Here is a 19,987-nt window from a genome sequence, read left to right on the forward strand (position 1 = left end):
TTTTTCCTTGCCACTGTCGCCGTTGGCTTGCTCACGGGGGTCTTTGACGCTTCATGTTATTTCTTCTTTCTTCTCTGTCTCTGTTCTTTATTAAGTAATAATTATGTAAAGCTGCTTTGTGACGACAACAGTTGTAAAAAGCGCTATACAAATAAATTTGACTTGACTTGACTTGACAACACTGGAAAAGGACATGCCAGATTTACCTTGATGTTGATGTCTCTTTTCCCTCATTTTCTTGTGCAGTTAGTGATTCATAACACAACACTGTTCCACAAAAATAGCACTTAATTTCTTAAATTTATCTAGACACAATATGGATTTAATTATTTTCTGGATTTTTTCCCCCAGTTTTCTCCCCAAATTTAATCTTTCCCAGTTCCTGCAAACTAGCTAGGACTGGTGAAGGCTAGTATTTACTTCCTAAGACTTACATAAAGTGACCCATCCTACCCACCATTCTTCCAGTGACAGGGGCAACACTTTGATGGCAGCACTGCTCAGTACCATTACCTTTCTTAAATGTAATGCCAAACCTGCTTGGCTACACAGCCACGTCACTATACAAATAATGCATGCATATTTATTCAGCTGGTTAAATAGTGTATTTATAAAGCTAATTTTGATCTCTTTTTGCTGCTCTGTCTTCAATTAAAGTCACTAGCTCGGTGTAAGCATGTAGTTTGTCAAGTGCTGAAACTTCCTGTGTACCTGTTTGTGTTTTGTTTGTCTCATGACTGAGTTTGAAAGTGAAACTGCCTTCACCGGACAGTAGAAACAGTTCAACAAAAGCAGGATAAACTCTTTTTAATACTCTTGACATTGGGAAAAACAATGAATGAGCCTGTATCCCAATGCTTTTGTCAATATAGTGTATAAACAAGCAGATGTGAATTGACCTTTGACCTAAATGGTGGATTGCCCTCGTAGAATTACAGTGGTGCAGGTTTGATCTTGTTGAGATTACGTATTACTAATAAGGCAATTATGTCTTTTGCAACTTCAAACGTGTTTTTCATTCTCATGATAGAGACAGCCGGACAGAGGGGCTGTAACATGACATGTTAATTTTGCCGTGTGAGTGTGTGGGAGGATTGTGGAATCTAGTGTCTTAGCAGAGTGTATACACACCTGTGACCATGTGGAGAGCACAATGTGCTTCATAGAGGACGACCATGAGAAATACCAAGAGCAACCTACGTGTGTGTGTGTGTGTGTGTGTGTTTTCAAACACACCATTCCCACATCACCCTTCTGGTTTACTGGCAATGAGTGCGAGTTGAGGCTAGTCAAGACTACTGGCAGCGATGCATGGAAAAGTGTCATCATTATCTTTTTTTGTGGTTCTGCACTCAATTCTTTTCAAGAATTCTTCACACTTTCAGTTTCTCCTGCTTGGAAGAGAAAATAGGCCAGCCCTGGTTCATTTTTCAGATTTTTTACTGCTCACAGTAATTTTTCTATGGCATAAAATGTGATATTTTACAATATAGAGTGGCATGCAAGGGTCAAACCTGGACAAAATGTCTGTTACTGTGAAAAAGTGATTAGAAAATTAACTGATTTCCAAGAGGCAAGAGACTTTAACCCCGTTTTCACCTGATCACATCATGTGACTAGTATCTGGATTGTATCCTGGTAAGATTTTAGCCACATCCATTTAAACTTGCATCTCAAATGTCAAATGCATCTCTGGTTAGTCAGGCTGAAATTTGATTGATTGATTTGATTGATTACTGTGTAGGATGTAATATGCAAATTGTGTACTGTGAGGGGCTTCGGTTGTTGAATATGTCTTGGAGAGACAGATGCGTTTATACTGCTATAACCTGGCTCAAATGCTTCTCAGACAACCTCCTGAAGTGATTTTATAGATAAACCAGCCTTATAAATATGATTAAACCAGATGTAATCCTGATACTCAAAATGCATGAGGTGACCAGATGTAAATGGGGTAATTTTTCAACATTTTAAGCAAGATTAGTGTATTTTTTTCTTTTTGTGTAATTTTTCATAAATAAGGAAAGAAGCACAATATTCACCTTTTCACATTCTCATAACCCTTATTTCCCTTAGAATTAATGTGACTTTCTTCTTATCTAATGTTACTTTGCTGATGACTGACAGCCCACTGTGTCTTCTCACACAATAGAGATTCTGGAGGGAGGAGTGCAAATTGTAAGTAATAAGTACTTGAGCTATGCTCCCTTGATCAACTGGCAAGATATTGTGAGAGACAGCAGTGCCCACATTGAGATCTCTGGCAATGGCCCACACCGTGAGAATGTCTGTGAGTGGCCTCACTATGTTCCAAGTTTTACCTTGTATTATTTATTGATATAATTGTTGGTTTGTTCATATATGGTCCTTTCATGCATTCTGTCTGCAGTGCCATGTCATTCTGAGTGTAGAGGCCACTGCTGGGGTCCAAATAAGGATCAGTGCCAGACGTGTGAGTAGAGCAGCAGTTACAGAAATGCATCAGGATTTTTTATCTGTCAGAAAGATTTGCAAAGACGGCATAGACTCTGTATAGTATTTAGTACTATAGTAATGTACCTTCAGTGACAGACAGGGAATGTTTATCCTGTTATGGGACCATTTAAAGTGAAGCAACTGTAGCTGTTGTGTTGACATTTATTGAAGCTTTTCGCTAAGTGCTTTCTCTGATCTCTGAATGTCAGTGACAAAGACGGTGTGTGCGCCACAGTGCCATGGGCGGTGCTTTGGGACCAGTCCTCGAGACTGCTGCAACATAGAGTGCGCAGGAGGCTGTTCAGGACCTCTAGAGACTGACTGCTTTGTAAGTAACACCAAAGTCCTTTCTGTTTAAAGAACTACTCAAGCTTTCTACATAATCTCAATATATGTCTTTGACCCTAATCGAGTTGGGTTAGTTTTACCTTGGTAAGTAATATAATGCAAATGCTTAATGCAAAAAAAATCCTAATTTGTGTCTAGCACAAATCTGAAATGTCAGACTATTACAATTCTGTACCTTCTGAAATGACCAGAACCATGCAAATGCTTCTTATATTAGCAGTCCAGTTTGAACTGACCTCACGTTACTTTATTAATAAAACCCTGTGTTATGTTGATATGCACATCAAGGCCATAAACTTTCAATCTGGGCTGTCTGTGTAAAGTACACAGATACTTAAATCCTATGGAATTGACAGCATAGAGCCTCATCTGGTAAAACCAACCCAGCTCGAACAGTGATTTTGCACCAGCATCTGCAAGACAGTATGGTTAAGCTCTTGGCAACGATTGTAACAATTAAACACAGACTTGTAAAGGCAGTCTAGAGGTTGAGAAGTGTCTGAATCTACATGCTGATGCTTTGACTCAGGCGTGCCGACACGTGAACCATTCAGGAGCATGCGTGCCTCAGTGTCCCCAGCCGCTCATCTACAACAAACAGACATTCCAGCTGGAACCCAACCCAGACACCATGTACCAGTACGGATCAGTGTGCGTGCCTAACTGCCCTGGTGAGTACAGAGAAGGGAGAGTGTTAAGGATGAGCGATATGGCCATCCAGTTGACACATGGTGTCATTGAGGCAGAGCACTTAAGAACTAAAATACTCCACTTGTGAAGAATCTTCAGCTTGCAAACCATGAGTAAGTGAGTTGCAAGCCAGCTCATTGAGGTCTTTGGAATCTAAAAAAAGGAAAACACTGATGTGATAGATTATTAACATCTTTAATGACAGAAAGTTAACCTTTCATCCTTAATATGACATCCAGCTGTTTGCAACAATATGACTCTGACAGAACCCATCATTGGAAAATTTTAATTACTCACTATTAATTATATAATGTCATAAAGGGCTGATGTCCAGTTTATGCAGTTAGTACACAGTTATGCATTTATACAGTAGGTTACTGTGTCTAGGATATAGAAATCACTCACATTAGCCCCAGTATTCTCATATGCATAATGCGGAATATGGCAAAATCCTGCACTAAACAACTTGAGTTACACATAGGGCCCTGCCCATTTCCTTCAGGTCGGCACCTCTCATCCTATGTCGATGTGGCCGTTTATGATATAATCATCAACCCTTTCACCTATAGTTACGTATTTAACTACATGAAAATGACAAGGAAAATGACAAGGTTGCTTTGGCCATTCAGCAACATTTTACATTAAGTGAGCTTATACATAAACATTAGAAGATCCTTTGCCTAATATTTATGGTTGCTGATTTTTATGATCTGATCAGCAACACTTCCATTGGGGAGATGACAAGATTCTACACCAAACTTTTACAGGTTACACATAACCTTTTCTTCACCCATGAACTAAACACCCACTACATCGCAAGCTCTTTACAGTGGTTATCAGGTAGGCACTTCCCTTTGTTAGTGTCTCGCTCAATTAAGCCTACGATATCTCTCCTGCCTGGTCTGCATGGAAGTTCACATGTTGTGGAGGTCTGGAGGTTAAAGGATTCTGAAGTCAATATAAATTGTGGCACTGAAAGAAATTCAGATGAACTAACCATGCAGTTTTACTTTCTCTTGTGTTCATGCATTAAGCTAACAGAGACCAGTTCTTCTAAGTGGCCATCACTAGGTTTCATTTGCTATCAGCAGTGCTAGCATTTAAAAGGTGTCTGCTGACAGTAAGGGATGTTTCACAATGTGTAGAACGGCAGAGCAGGAACAAGCGATTCTACAGCATCTACTTTATGAGATCATGCACATAACTGATATATGAGTATACGCTTTTTCTGACTGACTCTATATATTTATGGCTTGAGTTTTGCGTCCAGTTGTCTTTGTTAAATCCAGTACTCCTAACAATTTATGTGATTAAAGAGATCTTCATAGAACCAGAGGTTTTTTGTAATTATTATTATTATTATTATTATTATTATTATGACCATCTATTTGTGGAGTTCTTCTGAAAGTTTTGCTCATGCTTTCCTTCACTCAGCATTGTGAACTCTGTATGTTTTGAAAACAAGATTTACTCATTTCTCTCTCTCTTTCTCTATCTCTCTCACACACACAGATCACTTTGTGGTAGATGGCAGCGCCTGTGTGAGTAGTTGCCCACTAGATAAAATGGAGGTCGAGAGGAATGGCACAAAGCGGTGTGAACCATGCATTGGTCTCTGTCCAAAAGGTGAAGAGTGCCCATCCACCCACAGCAGACTTTACACACAGCCACAGTGTTTGACAAGCAGATTGGTATGAGTGAAGTAGAGTGAGGTCATGTTGCCTTTCATAAATATTCTTCAGCAGGGAAATTGTGCGCTGTGCATGCTCACGACCCTTCAGTAAGGAGGGTAGTTTTATTCAAACTTCTCTTTTGACTCACATTACAGTTCACATTACAGCTTGGTACAGAAAGTCTCTAATTGAGCTGGCTTTCTTAATCCTCTCTCTCTATTTCTCTTTCTGTTTCTCTCTCTCTGTGTCTGTCTCTGCAGTGTGTGATGGCACAGGTGCCTCTGACAGACAGACTGTAGACTCCAGTAACATTGACAGTTTCATTAACTGCACTAAGATCCAGGGCAGTCTTCACTTTCTTGTCACAGGCATTTATGGGTGAGTATTATCATCCTTAGTGTTGAGTGTTCTTGGCGGTTAGTGTTCTCCTTCAGACATCCTGAGGCACTAGACTGGATGTTACTGCCTATTCAAAAAGCAAGCAGATTTAGTTGGCAGTACAATCTTAAAAGGTAAAGATGCCAAAAGGGTTCTTTGAAGTAATTCCATAGAACTTTTGGTTTGTCTTTTTGTTAATAAGATTTCAAAGAACATAAAAATATAAAAATATATAAAATGTTAAATTTTGAATCCATTTTTTCAACTGCACTGAGTTATTTAAAAGAAATTCACTCTCCCGAAACTGCACTGACACTTGCCTATAGGCAGAGCTAGTCAAAGTCTGCAGCAGAGCCAATTAGAATCTTTACTTTAGCTCTGCCCCCTTGACTTTGGACTGCGTGTAAAGAGGCCTGTTGCCTCAAAAAAATATGCCACCAATGTTCTAAACCAATTAGAAGATCCTATAATAACTGTGCATAGAAGCTGAGAACCATTTTCTAAGAAACCAGTGAACTACTACTACTACTACTACCACAATCACTGGAAAATGTCTGTGGGCAGTCTGAAGAAAACCTGGCAGAATTAATTAACTTGTTTAAAAACTACTTAAAACAACTAGAACTGTTAATCATTTATAATATTCATTAGTGAACACCATCCAGATTGTACCAGCATTTAAAAAGCCTGTAGAAAAGAAAGGTCATCCTCAGTAAAAACATTCATAAATTATTTCAGGTTTGCGTATTTATTTTACATTTTCTGTATTTTGCAGGGATGACTATAATAAGATACCCCCTTTGGACCACAAAAAGCTCAAATTCTTCAGCACTGTAAGAGAAATAACAGGTAATGAGTAAATATATGTAATAGTTGTAATTTTAGTATTCTGCACTACTATGTTACAGGATACACTGTACTGTATGTTAGAAGTGTAACAAATTTATATATTGTTATATTCTGACACATTTATATACATGTACACATTTATATGTTCATATTTATGCTTTGTTTCATTGTGTGTCCTGTAGGTGTTTTGAATATTCAATCTTGGCCTAAAGAGCTCAGTGATCTGTCATATTTCTCCAACCTCACCACTATACGTGGAAGATCACTTCGCTCGTAAGTGCACGTGTGTCTGTGTGTGTTTTGTCATGCTGTTACATCCCACCATCTCATCTTCAGCATCAGCTGTTTTCCTGTGTGATGCCTTTTTGATGCGAGCCTTTGTATGTTTGTGTGTTTGTATGATGTGTGTTTCCCTGTGTTTGTGCCTGTGTGCTAATGCTATTTGGATAACGTTTTTGTTTATTTGTTTTGGCTTGTTTTGTCAGAAGTGTATCATAGTCTGTGCATGCATCTCATCTGTTATTTTTGTATTTATGTTTGTGTGTATCCCTCCGCTTCATCTCACCACCACCTCTTCCCCTAACCTTGTACCCACATCAGCACTAAGAGGTACGTAAGTAAAGCTGATCTAAACCCTCAGCCTACAGACTGCATGGCAATAGAGCTTTCAAAATACCCAAAACCTTCCCTCTATACCCTCTTTCTGTTTCTTTTTCTCTGCATCTCCCATAGTCTCCAAAAAAAAAGATTGTTATTTACCACTGGTATCTTGTTTAGATCTTGGTAAGATCTTGTTCTTATCACCACCACTGTAAATAAATCAGAATCAGTAAGCTTCTCTAAAGTGAACCATTTCACACCCAACCACTCTGTATGACTTTACCACCACCTTTGTGAGTGACTTATTTTGGAATTGTGAAAAATCTGTGGAATTCCCTTTTAGATTTCATTTATACATACACTGTGTGGCAAAACACATCCGAATAGATATTTCCATCCGTTTCTATTGTCAGTAGCAGAATATGAATATCCATTATTGTCATGAAGCAAACTACCAACTGATCAGTAAATATTTATGGAGAAGGTAAGTTTAAGTGCGCTTAATTGTGTAATGGAGAAACCCTCCCCAACACACACAAAATACACACGCACAGACCAGAACAAAAAACACATGTGCTTTACTCTTTTGGGTGTCTTATAATGATATGCAACATGAAAGGGAATGTCTGTATCTCGGATGTATTGTGAAATATGTCAGCTAATTTAACACAGCGTCTGTGAGCTCAAGTTCAGACTTGTAGCTTTGGAGGGGTCGTGAACAGATCATGCAGGGTTATTGACTGCCAGTAACAGTTGCTTTTGAGATGCTTTCTTGGAAGAAATCCACCTGACCTTATCTGTATTGTCTCTACAACCCCACTCTCCCATGACGCTGTGTCATCTCTCTGTCTTTCAGGCCCTTCTCTCTGTTGGTGATGAAGGTGGACTCTCTCACATCTCTGGGCCTGCGCTCACTGAGGGAGATAAATGATGGCAGTGTGTATATCAGTAATAACACTAATCTGTGTTATCATCACACCGTGGACTGGGGGAAGATTTTCACCGGCACGCGACGCCAACGCAGGCTCACTCACAATGACATCAAGTTTAATAGACCTAAGAGCCAGTGTGGTAAGCCAGATTTTAGAAGACTGGCTAATGGGGTGTAAAATTGCATCAGTCTGAGGCTGGCAGTTCCAGTGTATCAGTTTTGGGTTATTATAAGAGACTAGTTATATAATGTTGCCTTTAGTGTACTGTGCACTAACGTTTTTAGTAAAAAACAAACCTAAAAATTCTCAAAACTAAAATAAGGATGATTGTTAATTTAAATCCTGTGGCCAGGAGTTCACAGGATTCACCAGGACTTCGTAGGAAGTGAATAGGCCTAAAATAGGCAGCTGCTTAGAGTGGCCCATTACTGCTGACTGTTGAGTATTTAGAAAGCCTTAAAATGTGCATCACCTGTCCTTTCTTAACAAAAGCCCAATTTGGACGGGATTAGTTTTAATTGGGGAGGTAGGGTAATTACTCCCAGAGTTTCTCAGTGATTTTAGTCTTGTCTGAATGCACCATAACAGTCCTTTTTATGGATTGTGCATCAGTAAAGACCATGGCACCTTTTACCTTCTGTAAAACAAGCCATAAAATAATCTCAGATAAATATTCTGTCATATGAAATCTTTTAAAATGTGTAGTTGTTATGGCTTTTCTCAAGTATGGAGGTGCTAAAGGAGGCATTTAGTTTTGTGTGCATGGCACAGATGCTTCAGGTTCTTCAGGTCTGTGGCACACCTGTCAAATCTAGAAGACGCACCAAAAGATTTCTTAGAGGTGCAAGGCTTCTGACAGCCTTAAAGAAGTCATTGTGTTGCTTAGTCTACATATGTGTGAATATGTAGCTGCAAATTTTCAAACTAGATTTTCATTATTACTAAGTGGGTTATACGCTTTTTTTTCATGCTTTTTTATGTGACAGCAGTGTGTAAATCGAGTAGACACTTCCATCTTAGTCATTTAGGCCGAGATTTCTTATCTGATGCAAGTCTGTCATAAATTTTACAAACTTCCTGTAGTAAAACTACATTATCCCACCTCCCCAGGTAAAACTAATCCCGTCCAAATAGGGCTAAAGACTGAACAAGCCAATTAAGGTCTGAGACCATGGTAAAAGTTATGTGAGAGGGTAATTGTTTCAGTCTAAAATTATACAAACAGAAAACAGAAAACGTTGTTTTCATATTTCACATACGTGTCAAGCTTGTATATGTGTGTGTATATGTTACAGAAGAAGAAGATCATGTGTGCGATCCGCTGTGTTCAGATGCGGGCTGTTGGGGTCCTGGCCCTGAACAGTGTTTGTTTTGCAGAAATCACAGTCGCCACAGCACCTGCGTGGCCCAGTGTAACATCTACTCTGGGTTAGTCTGAGTGATTGGGTTTTGTTGGCAACACTGTGTGTGTGTGTATAAGCTTGTGGAAGTAATAGCTTCTCAACCCTTGTCCTGGAGTATTCCTGCCCTGCAGTACATTGTGGTGTTTTCTGCCATATTACACCCGCTTCAACTCAGAGAGGTGGATAATTGGCTGATCGCTGGGAGCGGGGAAAACGCTGCATTGTGAAGGACAGGGGATACTCCAGGATCAAAGTTCCAAAGTTCCTAACCACTGGCGTAGGTTAATACATGGCCTGTATGTACGCTGGTTCTTTCAGAAGCCAGCCATGCAGAGAGGAGAAAACAGATATTTTCAGACCCTGCCATTAGTGCATTTGTGTCTTGATCTTTTTGCATTAACACTTGTCTCTGCATGTTTTCTGTGTGTGGGTATGTATGTGTGTGTTCACAGGGAGACGCGGGAGTTTACAGGGCCAAATGGTGAATGCCGTGCCTGTCATCCTGAGTGTCTACCACAGGAAGGGAAACCTACCTGCAGAGGAAAAGTATAAAACATTTACTCAGTCACATTTTGCTTCTCTCTCATTATCGATAGTTCATTATTTGCCAGACAAGTAATTTATACCTGTTTTGACTGGAGAACTGTGGCCACAAATGTGCACTGAAAGACTGACACCATAGTTTCGTCATGTTTTCATGCTGTTCCAAATCCAGTGCTGTCAGCTTAACTAAGATTGCTTTAAATGGAAGTGTTTTTCCTGGTGACGTTTGCAATGTTAAACACATTAGAAATGAAAATGCGCAAGTCACCTTTTCTCCCTTTCGTAGTCCATGATAAAAGGCCGCCTTCATTCCTTCTTTGATGTGGTGACCATAATTCATATTCCACACACGCCAGAAGAGCGATGGTTTTTCCACTGTTTAGATCTGCACTGTGATGTGGGTGGTTTATTTCGCAATCATTGGTCATCTGCTCTTTGTTTGACCAGTGCATTTGTTCTGTAAACAATCTATGAGAATCCAATCAGTCTTTAGGCTGAACCAGAAAAAAGATTCAGAGCACTAATGAATACCTCTGCTGATGATGTAAAAAGGATAATAATGAGAATGATGGGTGTGATGAAGATGATAATGATTAGGATGATGACCACATTGTGAACAAATATGTTTTTAATATAAAATATTTCAAGCACACACTCCCTGTGTAATGTCTGTCACCATTAGGCTACAAAGGCCTGCCAAACTGGCTTTGCTGGCTCTTGGCTTTCAATCTGCCTATTATGTAATAAGGAGTCGATTACACACAGACTAGATCTAGAGCTTTTCTCTTTTACCTGTTTACTTTAGTGCAGGTGCTGACAGAACTGCCATATTCAATGAAGTACTCATAGCTTTCCGCCCCCACTCTCTCTCCTTCTGTTTTTCTGTGTGAAAGGGAGCAGATGAATGTGTGGCGTGCTCTAACCTGATGGATGGCCCACACTGTGTGTCGTCCTGTCCTAATGGAGTAAATGGAGAGCGGGGCCAGGCCATCTTTAAGTACCCCAACGCTAAAGGACATTGTGAGCCATGCCACTCCAACTGCACAAGAGGGTAAGTGAATGTGTCTCAAACACTTAGACATCCCATAGAAAGACATTCAAAGGTATAGTAGACATTAAACGGTTAGCCGCTTACCACGGTAAAGTTCATGAATGACAGTATGAATGTTTAAAATTTTGTTAAGTTGTTTAGAAAAAACAACTTAACACAGAAAAGTGCCACAGAAAAAAACGACAGGCAGGGAGAATGTGTTTAGGAGTTCTGAATCAACTGTGAACCAAATCTAGAGCTTTTGGCCGGATCTAGTGGTCCAGTGGACTAAGATGCTGCCACTGTGATTTAAGGATTGCTGAGTTGAAACCCAAATCATTCTGCCTGCCATCAGAAGCTGGAGTCCAAGAAAGCACAGTTGGCACGGTTGGCATCACCTCACTGTGATGCTGACCGGCATAGACATCTGCTAGCTGATACATCAGAGCTGGGTACCTGGAACTTTTCTCTGTGTCGTGGCTGGTTGGTGGCCATATTGGCTGGTTGCGTATGTGTCAGAGGAGGCATGTGTCTGTCCTCACCCTCCCAGTGTTGGTAGCATTAGGGGAGAGTTTTACAATGACTACATATGAAAGAGGAAATGATTTGAGAGGGTCTTGACAGGGTCTTGGAATCATAAATGCTGTGCAAGCTGCTTTTTTATAAAAGAGTTTCAGAAAGTATTATTATAATTATTATTGTTATTATCAATAATATATATTATTATTATTGTTATTATTATTATATATTATCATGGTCGAAGTTTGCCACATGTTATCCACTACACAAGACCAACTGATTTTCTTAAGTCAAATCTAGACCAGTTTCCACAAAAAAATCTGTTGGTCAGTGATGTGCACCTCACACACACAATACTAAACATAAATAAATATCACTGTTCCACAACTGCCATTTATCAAAATTCCACAACTGCCATTTAAAACTAATTTTAAATGTTAGATTTCTGGTATATATAATGTGTTTGCATGTATCTTTCCGTGTATAGCTGAGCAAGATGCATCTGCTCCTTTTTAAGGTCTCATTTGTGACTATGGTGTTTAGTAAAATTGTGTATGCTGGGTGATGACTTTGAGTTTGTCAGTGTGCTGATTTATGGATTACCATGTCTTTCTCCCCTTGTCCAGGTGCACTGGCCCAAATTTGAGAGACTGTGTAAACCCTGACAGAGCAGCAGACAGGTCAGTGGCCCCCTCTGTTGGTGAGAAAGCAGACTGTTATCACATTCTCTTGTCATAACTATGTGGTTTGGTTTCATAGTGCATATACATAGTGCATAGACTTTTTTTTCTCTCATTGATTGATTTGTTACTGTTTTAGTCCTCATATTGCAGCAATAGTGAGCGGAGTGCTGGCTGGTCTGATTGTGTGCCTGGCAGTGGCGGTGCTCTCTTTGCTGTACCACAGAGGCCTTGCCATCCGCCGCAAGAGAGCACTCAGGAGATACCTAGAAAGTAGGGAGGTGAGACAACACAGCTTCTTTACACAGTGGCAAAGCACACAACATAATTTCATCTAAATTAAATCTTTCTAGTTTTAAAGTGGCAGAACTGTAGGAGAGAGCAGAGCACAACACTTTTTGGGTATTGATAAATAATTAAGTCTTTAAGCAAGTTTGCAAGTTACTTTTTCTTTTTCAAGCAACAAGGACATATCTGCTACAAAGGAATTTTTTCCCAGACTGTTTATGAACAGTTAATCTGAAAGTTAAGTGTTGTTTCTCTGGAGTTTTTGACTTATACATACAACACAGCATTTTTAAAACGTCTCAATAAAAATAGTTACTTTTTTGCAAGATTACCTTATGCCAGCCACGCTTCCTTCTCAGTGTATGATCTAAAAAAAGGTACAAATTTCCACACTCCAATAAATAAAAAAATTTAAAAATAAAAGTTTAGGCTGTTGTATCCACAAAAGGGGAGGGAGCACAACTCCACATTAATGCCCATGGTTTTGGAGTGGGATGTCCAAGCTCACATTCATGTGATGGTTGGGTATTCACATACTTTTGGCCATGTAATGTCCTGTGATCTAGTCCATTTCAAGGGAGATGGCGATCAGTCTGTGCAGATTCACCTGTGAAGGTTTCAATTAAAGTAAAAGCTTTTCACATGCATGGTATGGATTTTCTTGATTTAATGAAATTTAGAAAGTAGTGCAGATATTTGGGGATAATTGAAGGAGTGTCCTGTGATCTGCATAATTGAAAAAGAATTATGACAGATTTATGAAGAATTATGACAGATCTGTATTATTTAACACAATCAATCATACACATACATGTATAGCAGACAAATTGTAAAGACCATAACGTAACTTTACACACTCTGCTTATCCTTTAGAGCATTGAGCCATTGGATCCAGGTGAGAAGGGGACAAAAGTCCACGCTCGAATCCTCAGACCTTCAGAATTGCGCAAAGGAAAGCTTCTGGGATCTGGAGTCTTTGGCACTGTGCACAAGGTCTGAACACTTTTATGTAATTTGTGCAGAACTGATTTGCTTGATGTTTGATAATTAATTTAAGGCTAAGGTACACTGACAGATTCAAACACAAACCTTCAAACACTGTAGACAGGCAAAGTACAGTCTAATCTAAGGAGACTATCTTGTATCCATGTGTCATACCAGACTCTGGACTTTGTAATCTTTTTCTGCCCTTGCACAGTCAAAAATGACCATCGTTTATGGTTCATGGTTAAATGGAAAAGTCTTTTCCACACCCTCAGGGTTTCTGGATTCCTGAAGGAGACTCATTGAAAATCCCTGTTGCTATAAAGACCATACAAGACCGCAGTGGGCGTCAGACTTTCACTGAGATTACTGATGTGAGACCAATTCCCTTAAACTTTTATAAATGATAAATTCAGTATGTGTTGTTTAGTTTATGGTAAATGGCCATTTTCTGTCTGTACCAGTGGGTCCCTCGTTTTCTCTGTTAGAGATAAGGCCTTTCTTCATACCATGTCACTGTTTTGCAGCATTTTCAATTTGTTAATCAGTTCTGTTTTGCTAATATTGTTAATCCCTCCTAACCTCTCTCTCCCTTTTACACAGCACATGTTGTCCATGGGCAGTTTGGATCATCCATATATAGTGCGCCTACTGGGGATCTGTCCTGGGCCTAGTCTGCAGCTGGTCACTCAGCTCAGCACACAGGGCTCCCTGCTGCAGCACCTCCGTCAAAATGCACACAACCTGGATCCCCAGCGTCTACTTAACTGGTGTGTGCAGATAGCCAAGGTAAGACTCCAAAGGATGGTCCTAATCACTAATGTGACAGGTTGACCATATCAAATTAAATTTGCTGGAACACTTTGTTAGTGTTTGTGTAACTTCTTTTTCTGCTTCTTTTTTTGTTGTTTTTCATCTTGTCCTTCTTCTTTTTCGTCTTCACTAAAACAATCATGCAAACCATAAGCCGTAGAGACATGAATCTTGGTAAATAGATAGTAACCATCAAACCATTTGGGCAGAGTACATATACAACCTAGCAAGGCATTGTATGATTCAGACCAAACTTGGTGGAGACATCCACCATAAAACTTGCTAGCATTTTAACTGTAAGATACACATGTGTCTGTTTTTAGGGTATGTACTACTTAGAGGAGCACCGGATGGTCCATCGCAACTTAGCTGCACGTAATGTTCTGCTGAAAAGTGACTACATGGTGCAGATCTCTGACTTTGGGGTTGCAGATCTGCTATATCCAGATGACAAAAAATATGTCTACAGTGAACACAAGGTATTAGTCATTTTTGCAATATAATTGTAAACAATGGTGCTAAAACATAATTCAAATTTGTGCTTCAATTTACTATAGCTGCTGACCAATTCCGCTATCACTGTCACTGTCACTATAACTATCACATCTACTTAGAGTTTGATTTAGTAAGCTAAATAATAAAAAAAAACTGAATAGAGAGAATTCCTGATATTATGTTCTGGCTTGAAACCAGCTGCTCATTGTCTTGTTCTTAGACACCAATAAAATGGATGGCATTAGAGAGTATCCTGTTCAGGAGATACTCTCACCAGAGTGATGTTTGGAGTTACGGTAAGACTGGTTTCCCAGATATGGATTTATATGGTCTAAATTGTAGTGTTGTAGTGTGCTATTAAAATGTCTTTGTTTTCTAAAATTCGCCTTAATGTGAGCTTGGGAGAACAATCCTATGTATCTGTGGAGCATCCTACTCAACATAATGGTCTACTCAAGGTGTATCTGTCTAATTATTCATAATTAACAGGTGTGTTTTTTCCCTCATTTTACTGATGCAGGAGTGACAGTGTGGGAGATGATGTCGCATGGAGCAGAGCCCTACGCAGCCATGCATCCCCACGATGTGCCAAATCTGCTAGAGAAAGGAGAACGGCTAGCCCAGCCACAGATATGCACCATTGACGTCTATATGGTCATGGTCAAGTGTAAGTCACATATCTTAGTTGACATACAGCAACTTATCATAAAATGCACTTACAATGATCAGCCATAACATCAGTACCATTAGGTGAACTGAAATACACTGATCTTAAACAGATAAATCTGATCTTAACATATTGGTGCCAGATAGAGGACGTCTTCAGAGATTTTGTGGTGTCCATGCCTTGAATGGTCAGATCTTTTGCTGCAGTACAAGGGGGACCTCCTCAATATTAGGCAGGTGGTGGTAATGTTATGGCTGATCAGTGCTTTTCATAGAGCTAGAAGTTGACCAGGAGTTGACCAAATGACCCAAACATAAAGAATGGCTAGAGACATTAAAAGAAATAACATATTCTCACTACATTACACTTGTCAAACTTCCTCTGGGTCACAGTGCCACAGAGATTAGCCATTCCCTCATTTTACGCTTGAAATTCATTAAAAGAAAAGATTTTGCTGATTAGCAAGGTATATAATTGTACTTGTTACTTAATTTCAGGTTGGATGATTGATGAAAACATTAGGCCTACCTTTAAAGAGTTGGCTAATGAGTTTACCAGAATGGCGAGGGACCCACCCCGTTACCTTGTTGTCAAGGTGAGGAACAGGTGAAGTTTCAGAAATGTATCAGAATATGTCAGAACTTTGCCATGATCATGCTAACTAGGTTTCTTAACACAGGATCGGAATAGCGCAGCACCAGATGAAAGCCATTCGCGAGAACCCAGGCTGATGGAGGCCGACCTGGAAAGTGAAGATGAAGAAGTTTTAGATGATGGGTTTGCCACTCCTCCACTCCACCTATCACCATCGAGGAGCCACTCCCGACTGAGAATTGGCTCCTATAGGGTGAGAATTTGGTGTTACATCACCTTGTGTTTTCAGTTCAGAGCAAGTTGTACAATTGCTTAGGGGGTTTCATTTAAAAATGACTCTTTTTCACACCTTTTAGAGCGGATCAGGCCAGTCTGTACCTGTGGGTTACCTGCCTATGACCCCAAGCCCTGGGGATGACCACAGACAGGTATTTAATAATATAACATAATGTTGGATTAAGGATAGGTCATGGTCTGTTATTGTTCTACAAACAAGCAATTTTACAACACAATTTACCCCTACTGCAAATGGAGCCAAGACATGTTGGTTGTTTGTTATGGCTAATGTAGCTAACAAGTAATTGAAGGTTATAGCCTCCAGTTAGTTTTGCGTTCCTAAATCATCACATTTGTCTCAGCACTACAGGAAGTAAGAAGTTAACTAACCTTAAATTTTAGATATCATTTCTGACACTGTATGAAATATTATCTTATAAAATACACAGTACATACAGGCTTCACAATAGCTGGTAAAACTTTTGCCCATTTTAATAGATAGCACTGATGTCAAAACATAATGTATGAAAGTATGTTTTATAGCAAACACTTAGGTCATTGATTCAGTGTTTTGATTATAGACTGTAGTAAATGGATGCTGTGTCTGTGTTTGACAGCTGTGGTCCCAGAGAAAACGCCTGGGTTCAGCAAGAACGACATCTGAAAGCTCAGAAGGCAGGGGCACCATGGTAGACATGGAGATGTGCGATATTATCTCCCAGACAGGCAGCCTGCGCCGGGGGCACAGTCGAGGAGACAGTGCGCACATGTCTATAGCATCTGACCCCCTCTCACCGGTACTGCAGGTGGCTGAGGAAGACTCTGATGGATATGTTTTGCCCAGAAGTGCCCATAACTCAGAAAGAGGTGACAGCTCCATTAAACTTGTAGCATCTTTTATTGTATTGTAAGCTCTAAGGTGTTTGTAAATTACCCATGTTGGTCATCAGTGTGCATACTGCTTAAAAGATCTACTAAAATCCATAAATGCATGTTTAATAAACATTTAGTTGCAAGTGATGGCCGTGTACAAAATGTGTGTATGAAAAGGTGTGATGTGTAAGGGATTCTCTGTACAATTGCTGGACCATGTGTCTGATATGTGTCTTGTATAAAACCACATATAAAGTGCCTAAAATTAAATCATTTTTGTTTTCACACAGCTTTGAAAAAACAGATCAGTGTTCAGTTAAACTTGTAGCACTTTAGTCCTATAATGTGAACATATCTTAAGTATGCAAACTCAAAGCTCTGTTTTTCCTTTTCTATAGATACTCTGGTTGCTCGATCTAGTTCTAGAGCCAGCCTTCCACACAGCAGAACATTGAGGAACACCAGGAGTCAATTATCCCCCTTATCCCCAGCCCAAGACCCTCCACAAGAGTATGAGCTGATGACCAAACAGCCCACTGTGCTCCCCCACTTACCCAAAGACAGTGTTCACACCTCCACCATGCCTTGGAAGCAAGGTGCTGGTACTGACCCTCTGTCTTGCAGTACCAACCCTTCACCACAAGAGGACTATATAACACAACAGCCTGCCCAGGGTATCAACTCTCATGGTAAAGACTACCTAGATGTGGCAGCTAATGAGGATACACTTGTGCTTGAAGCAAGACATGATGAAAGAGACCAGCCAGAAAAAGAGACTTTGGAAGACATTGCTGGGGATGAAGCCACTCCAGAGGAGAGACCACCAAAACAGGCTGTGGTAGAGTATGAGTACATGGAGATAAAAACCGAGACAAAGCCGGTTCAAAGCAGCTCTGAGGAAAGGACAGAATGCGCAGATGAGACAGACAATAAACATAGCAGTCCATGCAAGATGAAGAAAGAGCCCATAGAAGATGCTGTTTATCAGAACATGTGTGATGCCCCTGCTCTGAAGTTGAACTCCACCAAGGGAATAAGCTACAAGGCAAATGAACACAGTGCTGTCACCTGTCAGCCAGATGAGTATGAGGACATGGGTGTGTGTGGGAGAGTTAATGCATCAGGTGATCAGGCGGAGTACCAGAACATGCCACACTCAGCCAAACTCAGGGCTTTCAGAGGTGCGTGTGCTGGACCGGATGAGAAAAACGGCAAAACGTCCTTTGACAACCCAGACTACTGGCACAGCAGACTGTTCCACAAACCAGATGCCGTATGCACATAACCGTACAGATACTGCAGCAGTAGTAGTAGTAGTAGTAGTAGTTATGAGCAATGAGCTGTAGCAGCTGGTTTGCACAGCAGGTCTCTCAGGACTTCTAAAAACTTCTAAAAACTCATCACATGTACCAGACTCCTACAGCGCTCTTTAGCATTGTGCCTCATTAAACTCACAAACTTTAACACCTCATATAATAAACAGGGCCTTCTTGAGTTGAACCCAGAGTGTTAGAAGAGCAGAAACTTTGCTGCATTCCTGACCAATAGGAACCAAGTTTCTGACTTTTTGTAACAGCTCTGGCTTTGCCTTGATTAAATTCTATGACAATTTCAACACAGGTCATAGAACAAGAAGTAATAGTGTGTTATAAACAAACTTCTGTGCAGCATTTATGCGCCATTTGTTTATGATAGCGCTGATTTTAAGGGGATGTTTGTAATATTACACCATGCTGTGCAAGAGTTTGATCAACTTGCTGTTTTATGTTGTTTTACATGTTCTTTAAAGGGTGAATTGCCATATAATTCATCCCTTTTAAAATAGCACTAAATACACCTGTCTTAGGCCTTTTAAAGACACTGCAGCCGGATAAGTACTAGCTTACTGTGAGCATCTTATTACAAGCTCAAATAGCTGAAGTTGTGAGAACACTTCTAGTTGGGAAATTTGGTACCACAGTTGTCACCAGTGAAACATAATTCCTGGAGAAGTGTGACCCGGAAGGAACCTAGTTTACCATGTGGCAGTCATACCAGGCTGTATCGACAATGCAAGCATCGGGTGCTAATCCTGCAAGCAAGGCCATAATTTCTCAGATAAAGAAGACGAAGGGGTCACGAAAGTGGCATGGCCAGTCAATGGGGTCTTGCGCATGAAGTTCACACTTTATTTTAAAGTGTCTTACAAACTCAGTGTTTGTATATATTTTATATGTAATGTTTTGTACTGTTGGGGAATGTTATTTCTTTTCAGTTTACTTTGAAATAAAATGCGTAAAGTGTATGTTTTAAACCTCAGACATCATATTTTAGTTTTGATACATAGCCTAAATGTGAATGAAAATAAAAGTCCATCTTAATGTGTAAAATATTGTCAGCATCTGAATATTGATATGTAATAAATACATTACTAATATCATCACGGTGTTCTGACGTTATTTTGATTTTCCAGTAAAAAGCCCATCCAGTACAAACTATAGTTAAACTACATAAGTCAACGGAAGGATATCGACCTTCGACCATCCGCGTTGAAAGGACCTTTATTTTGAAGAATTGTGCAGTGCGCGGCCATCTTGGCCTAGTGGTGCGTGATAGGGTATAGAAGATTTGTTCCGTTTACAGAACCGATTCTTCTGTATTGTCCGTTATGAGGAATCGAACGTCTAATCTAATGAGTCATTGATTCGCATGTCAAGTCAGCTCTGCGATGTCTTCCATGTTTTTGTAGCTATAATGAGATTCAGTGTAGTGAGTCACCAGTGGAGCGCATAAATGACCGTATCCTGTTTGGTCACGTAATGTACATTTGCACATGCACGAGTATATACAATAAATTTTTTTTTTTTTTAAATAATAAAATAAAAATAATAATAATAA

The 19,987-nt window shown here is 39.9% G+C and overlaps 1 protein-coding gene across 1 annotated transcript in view; it reads left to right on the plus strand.

The window, feature by feature from the left end:
* Nucleotides 1-19,529, plus strand: part of erbb3b (erb-b2 receptor tyrosine kinase 3b) — a 29,904-nt gene extending 10,375 nt beyond the window's left edge. The window contains exons 5-29 of the mRNA XM_072696059.1: nt 2,153-2,290; nt 2,390-2,452; nt 2,685-2,803; nt 3,353-3,494; nt 5,026-5,139; nt 5,447-5,564; nt 6,340-6,413; nt 6,596-6,686; nt 7,870-8,084; nt 9,241-9,373; nt 9,801-9,894; nt 10,785-10,942; nt 12,067-12,120; nt 12,260-12,401; nt 13,282-13,401; nt 13,668-13,766; nt 13,996-14,181; nt 14,529-14,684; nt 14,921-14,996; nt 15,221-15,367; nt 15,865-15,962; nt 16,047-16,214; nt 16,318-16,389; nt 16,855-17,104; nt 17,509-19,529. Of these exons, the coding sequence (XP_072552160.1) occupies nt 2,153-2,290; nt 2,390-2,452; nt 2,685-2,803; nt 3,353-3,494; nt 5,026-5,139; nt 5,447-5,564; nt 6,340-6,413; nt 6,596-6,686; nt 7,870-8,084; nt 9,241-9,373; nt 9,801-9,894; nt 10,785-10,942; nt 12,067-12,120; nt 12,260-12,401; nt 13,282-13,401; nt 13,668-13,766; nt 13,996-14,181; nt 14,529-14,684; nt 14,921-14,996; nt 15,221-15,367; nt 15,865-15,962; nt 16,047-16,214; nt 16,318-16,389; nt 16,855-17,104; nt 17,509-18,395 (3,914 nt within the window). The 3' untranslated portion in view covers nt 18,396-19,529. The remainder of the gene's footprint in view (nt 1-2,152; nt 2,291-2,389; nt 2,453-2,684; nt 2,804-3,352; nt 3,495-5,025; nt 5,140-5,446; nt 5,565-6,339; nt 6,414-6,595; nt 6,687-7,869; nt 8,085-9,240; nt 9,374-9,800; nt 9,895-10,784; nt 10,943-12,066; nt 12,121-12,259; nt 12,402-13,281; nt 13,402-13,667; nt 13,767-13,995; nt 14,182-14,528; nt 14,685-14,920; nt 14,997-15,220; nt 15,368-15,864; nt 15,963-16,046; nt 16,215-16,317; nt 16,390-16,854; nt 17,105-17,508) is intronic.
* Nucleotides 19,530-19,987: the final 458 nt, after the last annotated feature.

Source organism: Salminus brasiliensis, chromosome 14 (assembly GCF_030463535.1).
Source record: "Salminus brasiliensis chromosome 14, fSalBra1.hap2, whole genome shotgun sequence".
NCBI lineage: Eukaryota > Metazoa > Chordata > Actinopteri > Characiformes > Bryconidae > Salminus > Salminus brasiliensis.